The sequence below is a fragment of the Coturnix japonica genome, chromosome 13 (assembly GCF_001577835.2).
Source record: "Coturnix japonica isolate 7356 chromosome 13, Coturnix japonica 2.1, whole genome shotgun sequence".
Taxonomy (NCBI): domain Eukaryota; kingdom Metazoa; phylum Chordata; class Aves; order Galliformes; family Phasianidae; genus Coturnix; species Coturnix japonica.
In genome coordinates, this window is record NC_029528.1 from 13115716 (window position 1) to 13124112 (window position 8397).

The following is an 8397-nucleotide window of genomic DNA, read 5'->3' on the forward strand; positions in this document are numbered from 1 at the left end:
ATTCAGGTTGGAGAAGGACTGAAAAACATTTGAAACAGAACTAGAAGGGGAGAATGATTAAGCCTGGGACCTTCAGGTACACCAACAGCAGAACATTTGGTTTCTGTTTTCAACCATTCTACCCTCTTCAGTCTTTTCTTATTTTCTGTCTCCACCCCAAACTGACCCAAACTGATCCATTGAAGACAAAACCACGCATACCTGGGGGATGGCTCTTGAGCAGCTCCTCCACGTGTACAGCATCACGGCGTACTCATGGCCTTCTTCCAACATTTCATTCTGAAACACAGAGAGGTGTTGATAGGGCAAGGCACACACTGCAGTGTGGCATTGCTGGGCAGTGCCCAGGGACTCACCATGCTGGAGTGCACCGTTGCCTGCTCGATGTACCTGGCAATGCCGGTCACAAAGGCATTTCTGTCTTCAAAGTTTGTGTCAAAATTAGCCTATGGGTGAAATGGAGATGAGGATTAAAATATGCACAAGCTAGATGTTTGCTCACCTGATGCCGTGTGCTGTCAAATTGTTTCAGAAGTACAGGCAAGAAAACCCCCAGCAGGCACAGGGAGAAGCAGGAGGGATCTTAGGACATAGGGGTCATAATGAATTGGAGGTGCTGAAAATCACTGCATCCCTAGGGATAAAGTAGATTAATATATGCAGTTTGCATATCGGAATCCCACGCGTTCATTAGAGGAAACCCTGCAGATGATGGATGTGAAGATGTGGCCATTGAGACTGACAAAGCTTTCTAAAATCAAGCCAAGCCAGTGGGGATCATTTATACAGAACTGTAGCCACACCAGTGAGCAGAACTGTAGCAAGTATATGAAGGATTTCAGTCTTTTAACCTCATTAACTTCTATTTGTGCCCTGGCTGCTAGGGGAAGGCCACATCCTGTCAGCAGGAATTGCAAAGGATAAACATAGAAAGAGTAGGGAAAGAAATGTCTGGGAAACATAAATGTGAGCGTCAGCACTCAGTGCTTAGTGCTAGTGCTTCTATTGCAAGCTGATGCTTTGGGGGAAACAGTTGTTGTGAAACCTGAGCTACTGCTTTGCATGTAGATATGGCAGTAAGAAAGTGCAAAGCAAGGCAGGGGGTGAAAGCACAGCGCCTCCACCTCATTCACATGCTTTAGGCTTGGGCAGTTTCCTCTGCGCAGGCACCCTGATGCTATCTGCTGCACAGCAGAGCACATATAAGTCCCAAGCGCACAGAGCAATGTCATCAGCATTGCAGTGACTGTGTTCACCTCAATAACTGACTTCCTGAGCAGCTGAGCCGGGAGCACAAAGCTGTAGCCATAGAGCTGCTTTTCTTTGTGCATCCATGACCCTAATGTGCAGCAAACCTGAGGCTGCAAATGCATTCTCAAGTAGCAGGAAGAGTGCTACCCCTAAAGCAGGTGTGATGAGGAACCAGGTTTGGCCAGTACTTCCAGATTCAGTTTTGTCATTGTTTCAGTGAGGTTTACAGGCCAAGCTGAGAGCACACATGTGGCCATGAAGCACAAGTAAAGCTGTGCCACTGGGCAGGACATTGAGCCTCCCATGGGCCACAGGCCAGCAGAGGGTAAAAATTACTTTGTGAAGATAGATGTTAAAATGTTACTAAGATTTTCCAGGGAGAGATGAAAGTTGAACAGCCCAGAAATGCCTTTGGGTCTGATAACCCAGGGTGATACCAATGCTACTGAACAAGCCCTCAGTCTGACCTGCTGAAAGAGATACTGTAACTCCAGCACCCTGCACACACAGCACAGCAATCACCGTTGGGTTGCATTTATGCATGACCACGGTAAGGCGTGCAGACAGGAGTGGCAGGATGGAGAAAGTAACCCCATGTTATATTTAACCCTGGGAGTGTGCTATAGGACAGGGTGTGGTGGCCAAACAGTTGTGGCATCCTGCTGTGAGTCCAAAAGCAGCACTTTGAGCCTTCACTTGAGATCATGCCGGGCTTGGGCAGTGCCGCTGCAGATGAATCTTGTGGTCACTTGAGGCAGAGCAGTGGTTATCAAAGAATCATAGACTTGTTTGAGGTGGAAGGGACCCTTAGAGCCCATCTGGTCCTAATCCTCTGCAATGAACAGACTCCATCAGGTGCTGAGCCCCTCCAGCCTGACTGTGGGTATCTCTATGGAGGAGGAACCTCCACCTCTCAGGGCAACCTGTGCCAGTGCCTCACCACCCCGCTGCCTGCCCTCCCCCAACCTGCAGTTCCAGCTGTGTGCACAGCACAGGACAGACAAATTCAGGCTGAACTCTGATTCTGACCTACTTAGACACATGCACTTAGCATTTAAAGGAAACACAGAAATACAGAACAAAACACTGCTGAGAACTTTCTGTTGTTATCACAAATCTCATCTCTGGCTTCTTATTCACTTGTGCACTCTGGTCCTCATTTTTAACTTCCCTATGTCTTGCTCAGCATTAAAGAACCCTTTTCCCAGTCTCTGGCAGCAGAGCTGTGGCTCGATCTGTTCTGAACATTTCCTCCATCATGCTGACTGGGAGCACTTTCTGCTCCTTCTCCCAGCACCACGTGTCCCTGTGCTATGCAGAACAGCCCCTGTGCCCTGTGGGGCTGGGAGCTGTGGGTACCTGGTACATGATGGAGGAGGGAGGTGGCTCGATGCATGGCTGCTGGTCTGGCAGCGGCAGCTCCTCCAGCAGGTCCACATTGGACAGGGCATCCTCCAGCGTGACGTGGGTCGTCATGGTGCCAGCTGTTCAGTTTCCACGCTAGATCTAAAGTAAAAGAGAGGGTGATAAACAGCAGCCAGATGACTGAGTGGAAAAGCACCAAAGGACAAAACTGGAACCAGGCCTGCCTTGCAATGCAGGGGACACGATCCCAGTTTATCTTGTTTTCCTTTTCTTGTGTATTTAACCTATATCTCTGTGTCATCTCCCTCTCCACAATTCAATAACAGAACAGGAATGCAGAATCAGAGGAACACAACCACCCACCCGACTCCTTCTGTGCTCAGCTCTGTGCACAACAGCTGGGTGCTGCGGTGCAGCCCGAGCAGCCTGAAGTGAAAGCGTGAGATGCAAAGCAATGCTTTCAAAAATAACACTCAAAGCAGTGCAAGGAGAAAAGCATGAGCAGCACTGACACTCACATGGTGCCCTCCCTGCATGAGGAGGCATTGGAAACTGTAAACAACAAAGCATGTTTTTGTAGGTGAACCAGAAAGGATCAGGTTCTGGACAGCTTAGGTAGTGAAAAAAAGAGGGGGTTGTTAAAAATTGTATTTGTTTGGTTTTACTGTGCAGTGCTTCTCCTGCTCAGACCCTGCTTGCCCTGGAGCTGCCACCAGCTGTGTCCTGAGATGGTGCCAGCTGCACATGACACAAAAATCAGAGGAAAATGTTTCTGAAAGAGCTCGCTGCTGCTTACCTCTGTACTCGGCCAAACCAGCAGGAAACACAGGACAAACCTCTACGTCCTGGGTCTCTTTTGCACTTCACCTTTGCAGTGAATGCCTCACCATGGACAGACCCTGCTGTCCTCCAGGCTGAGCACTTGTATAACCACAGCCACCAGGCTCTCCTTGGTTAATGCCTAATCCCTGTGCAATGGCTGTGCTGACCTGGAGTGTGTCTCCTAGAAAACACTCAGTTGCACTTAAACATTTGCAGGGAGAGAAATGGCTTTAAATATTGACATGTTTAGCAGATCACTCCCCTTTTAAAGTGTGGTGTTTTTTGTTCTTTGTTTTTTGTTTTTTCAAGTTGGGCCCAATTAGTTTCAAATGTGAACTGAATTTATCACTTTAAGACAGTAGAGCTCTGTTAGCAAAGTTTTCATGAAGATAATCCTGGGTTTCAATAGGAACACCCCGCAACCTTTGAATTAGCTCAGGCAAGTGGGCTGAGCTCTTCGATGCCTTGTTACAGAGCACACCTCCCAATCCTTTAATCATCTCTTTGGCTTTTCTCTAAGCTTGATCCCATTTTCCAATTCTGGAGCTTTTTTTGGTGAGGTTCAGACAGCGTAGCAGGACATGGTGCTCCAGCACTGCCTGCACAAACACCATCCACAAAAGCAGCACAGAGTCCCTTCTCATGCACCAACACATCGTGTCCTTTGGTCACAGCAGCAGTCCTACAGGCACTCCTGCTCAGCTGATTATCTGCCTCAGATTCCCTTAGGTCCATTTTTCTTTTTGCTGTTTGTTTTTTTAATTGAGTCACTGTTTCCCAGACTATGACTTTGCTTTTCATTTCCAGCACTGGGAGCATGGAAAGACAATAGCTTTGGGATGTCCATAGATAGACACACACACACATACACACCCAGTAAGGAACATGTCCCAAGGGGATGGATGGATGCATGCAGACCTGAGTGGCTTCATGCTGGGTGAGGGCAGGGATAAGCTGTGCCTCTTATTGCTGCTGTCTGCAGCAGGAGCTCTGAGAGCATGGAGGGGTCTGGTAAAACATATGTCACCTCCACAAATGCCTTCCCAAGGCAGTGGGCAGCTTTTTGGGCTGTAGCAGGAGATCTGGTTCCAGTTTAGCATCTCAGACCCACAGTGCAGAGTACTGCACAAACCTGCAGGAAGACAACAGCCCCTGCCATAAAGGTTTTGTACTCAAACCCCGGAAGGGAGGAGGCAGCAGTGTGGAAATAATGAACAGAAAAGGAAGCATCGAGCAAAGTGAGCAAACAGCCATGAGCAAAGCCCGCCCTATGCTTGGCCATGCAAGAAACAGGATCCAGGTGACAAAATTGCACAAACGTTCTGGGTTTAACAGATGAATCTTCACTACAACATCCCTGGGAACCCAATTTCAGTTATATGCTTTCTTCAGCAGAATGGCAGAGCCAAAGCAGATAAAGGGGCACGGTGCAGGCTGTGAGTGGTGCCTGTGGTGTATCAGCAGTGTTTCCTGTGCGAGCACACATCACTGCTCGGGGTGGAGCACAGTGTGCCCCACATGGGGCTTTTTCACTACGCACGCATGTGTTCAGAGGGGTGAGGCTTCCCTCCTTGCACAGGAAACATATCCTGCCTGAGTGGAGTGAAGCACCACCACCCAGGCTGCTAGAAGCTGCCTCTCTAAAGTATTTTGTTCTGCATATCCTGCCACTGGAGCTCTGCCAGCTCGATGCTTTTTGGTAGAACTACACCCTGCAAGAGCCAACCTCATCCTGGGGAAACCCTGTGGCCACGAGAATGATGCCATTAATGCTGATGAGCACTCTGCTGCCCACACTCTGCCTGTCCTCTGCAGAAACCTCCTCCCACTGCCATTGTGATGTTCAGTGCTCCCCATCCCACCTGCCCAAAGGACTGCAATCCCAGGTTCGCCATCCCAAAGCTGAAATGAAGGTAAATCTGTTGTGAGAACAGAGGGCTGGATTTAACAGTCTGGAGGAAGACTTTGGGAAGGAGCAACCATGGACATCCCAGATGGATGAGCTCCCATTGCAGCCAGGTCCTAACTTCCCTATCTGTGCAATATCATCTTCACAGCAAGAGGAACAAAGGAGACTTCATTGTTAGGGCAGCTTGGGGGATCAAAGGACGACTTTTGAAAGTGGAGCCATAATGAGTATGTTGCATTCATGTGAGCTTGGCTTTGCAGCTGCACAGCTGAGAGCTGTGGGGAAGTGGGATGCTTTGGGTGCTCAGCACTCCTGCTCCCACAGCAGACATCCATGCTGGAGCTGCAGGAGCTGCCAAGCACAGGAGAGGCACCAGGAATTACCCTGCAGTTTGACAGTAGCTTGAGGTCCAAGCCCTGCAAGCCTGGGGTGAGTTGCTGCAAAATGGCTTTTGATGGAAAGGTGGTAACATGGAAGAAAAGGAGGAAAACTTCTGGTCACCTCCCAAGGATCTGGTGTTCTGCTTCAGCTGCACAACCTGGAAAAGCCATGTTAACTTATTGGGCCCTGTGATAATGCTTCACCCTCTTACTCCAAAAAATCATTTTACTCATGGTCAGAAACCATCCTGGCCCAGCAAGCACCCCAGCAGGCTGACATCTTGGGTACACAGCAGAACATTTCTGGTGCCCATTGCCTTGTGGCAAGAGAAGGGTACACGCTGCTGGCCAGCCATGGATTTTAGTAAAGCAGAGCAATTCCAGGGTGCAAAAGGATTGTTATACTCTTGCCCCAGAAGCACGGGATTAACATCCCCTGTGTTGTAGAATGCATGTCATCAACACCCTCCTCACATACTGTAAGATTGCCTTGGAATTGCAACCACCACAGTCAGGAGGTTCTTTGCATGAGCAAATCAACAGCCAGGATGAACAGAGCTGGGCTGCTGCCCTCCACAGCCACAGCCATTAATAACCATGAAATTACCCTTCCTGATGAAAAAAAAGGAAGCCAAACTGCACCCCTCCTGAAGCTGTCTGCCTGCATTTGCACTCTAAATCTGCTGCCATCCCACTAAGGCTGAGCTCCAGACATCTGTGTATCTCTGTCTCAGCAGCATCGTTAATTTGGGATTTATATCTTGTAGAATAACTTCATTTATTTCTGGCCAAGGAAGAAGGCTGCTATAGGAAACTGCATTTCCAATATAGCTGAGAAATTCAGAGCAAGTTTGTGAGCAGGATCCTATTCTGACAGTCAAAGCACTTCTTGGGAGATAATCTCATACAGAACAGTGTTGTTAGTAGTTTGATTATCAGTTATGTCCCAAAAGTGATCTTCCTCTTTCTGTGCATAGACAATAATTGTTTGTTAATAAAATTAGTATTGTGATATCAGGATATTGAGCTTTGCTCGAGACCCGACTCAGAAAATGGAAGGCTTTTCCATATTCCTTGTGCTTCATTAATAGCAATTAGCTGTACAGAGAAAAGGAGAAAGGAATTATCCTTTGTAGGGAACTGCCCCAGAATTACACGCAGCGACAGACACCATCACAGCAGGCAGTGCCCAACCTCTGACAACAACTGCCATCGTGCAAAGCGTGGCTGTGGGGCAGGAGGGACGCCGGGTTGCAGCCCATCCTAATTGCAGGAAATGGCTGTGATCTGAGGCCAAGCCCAGAACCCCCGCGGAAAGCGGCAGATGGCGAAGAGGCCAAGCTCTGCTGCTGGCAGCATCCCTAACGGCACACAAACCACCCCCCTCGCCAAATCAGACAGCAGCGGGGTTCCAGCACGTGCCCCTTTTCCTCCCTATGCCCCTCCAAGCCCTGCAACCCATGGAGATTTCCTGCCGCCCTCCCTGTTCAGGTAGGATGCGGATGCCATCGGCACAGTGTTTGCAGCAGCATCCTCGGCCGCGAAGTTCAATAGAAAGAGACGCATCTCGCTCGCAGGCGGCCCCGCACACGGGAAGGGCCGCTTTGCTCACCATTTCGCCATCACTCCACGCCCGGCGCTGACCCTCAGCCCGCACCCCGAGACCGCCTGCCCCCCCCCACCCCATCTCCATCTCCATTCCTATCCCCATCTCCATCCCTCCGGCCGCATTGCTCACGCGGAGCATCGCCGCCCCCCGGCTGCCATTGCCGCTCGCAGCGGGGCCTGCAGCGCCCGCCGGGCCCGGGGTTTGGCTTCATGCCCCTCCCGCGGTGCGAGGATGGGGAAGGAAGGGGGTAGAGAGGAGAGAAGGAGATTCTATTTTCCTATTTTTGCTATTTTCCTATTTTTGCTATTTTGCAATTCTCCCTCCCATCCCCTCCTCCTCCCCCCCCAGCCTTGCAATAAACGCTGCAGGTAGCCCTGAGCATTATGGGATACATCCTGCACATCCCGGCCCCTCCGTGCCGCCCTCCCTGCCCTACCGGGGTGGCAGCACCTGCCCCGATTAAGGCACCCCCGGCCCCGCTGTTACCCGAGGGTCATACCGGGTAGCGCAGCCCCGGGGCCGCGAAGCGCTGAGGTCGCGCAGCCCCCTCGCAGCATCGCCCACCCCCTCGCCTCTCACCTGGCGCTGTATTCGGGGCTCGGGGCGGCGATGCTCGGATGCTCCGCACAAAGAGCAGGAAATGGCTGCAGCAAGTGCACTTCCGCGGCTCTCCGCCGGCCCCTCCGCTCGGTGGCGGCGGTGGTGGCGGCAGCAGCGGCGGCGGACGGGGGGAGAGCCCCGGCCCCCGCCGCGGGAAGGGCTGGAGCCGTGCGCTCCTCCTCCGGGGGATGCGTGGGGCCGCATCTCCGCCCCTCCGCCGGGGATGGCACAGAGAGGGGGGCAGGAAGGGGACCGCAATCCCCACCGGGAGCCCCGATGCTCGGGGAGTGCGGTGGGAGACACGGGAAGGCAGAGCCTGGCTGGGATTCGCCTTCGCGCTGCTGCGGAGGTTCGGGTTGCAGCCTCTCCGCCCCTCGCGGAGCTGTACCGCCGTTAGATTTTACCTACCGTGTTCCTGACAGCCTGCTGGGTAGCAGAAGCCTGAGCGTGGAAGGGACCTA

The 8397-nt window shown here is 51.5% G+C and overlaps 2 protein-coding genes across 2 annotated transcripts in view; one reads left to right on the forward strand and one right to left on the reverse strand.

Moving 5' to 3' along the window:
• The window catches only part of CYFIP2 (cytoplasmic FMR1 interacting protein 2), a 46192-nt gene extending 38080 nt beyond the window's left edge, over positions 1-8112 (reverse strand). The window contains exons 1-4 of the mRNA XM_015876251.2: positions 7916-8112; positions 2611-2757; positions 357-446; positions 202-279 (exon numbers count right to left, since the gene is read on the reverse strand). Coding sequence (XP_015731737.1) covers positions 202-279; positions 357-446; positions 2611-2727 — 285 coding nt within the window. The 5' untranslated portion in view covers positions 2728-2757; positions 7916-8112. The remainder of the gene's footprint in view (positions 1-201; positions 280-356; positions 447-2610; positions 2758-7915) is intronic.
• C13H5orf58 (chromosome 13 C5orf58 homolog) overlaps positions 7115-8397 on the forward strand; it is a 33361-nt gene continuing 32078 nt past the window's right edge. The window contains exon 1 of the mRNA XM_032447444.1: positions 7115-7218. The gene's annotated coding sequence lies outside the window, so the exon portion shown is untranslated. The remainder of the gene's footprint in view (positions 7219-8397) is intronic.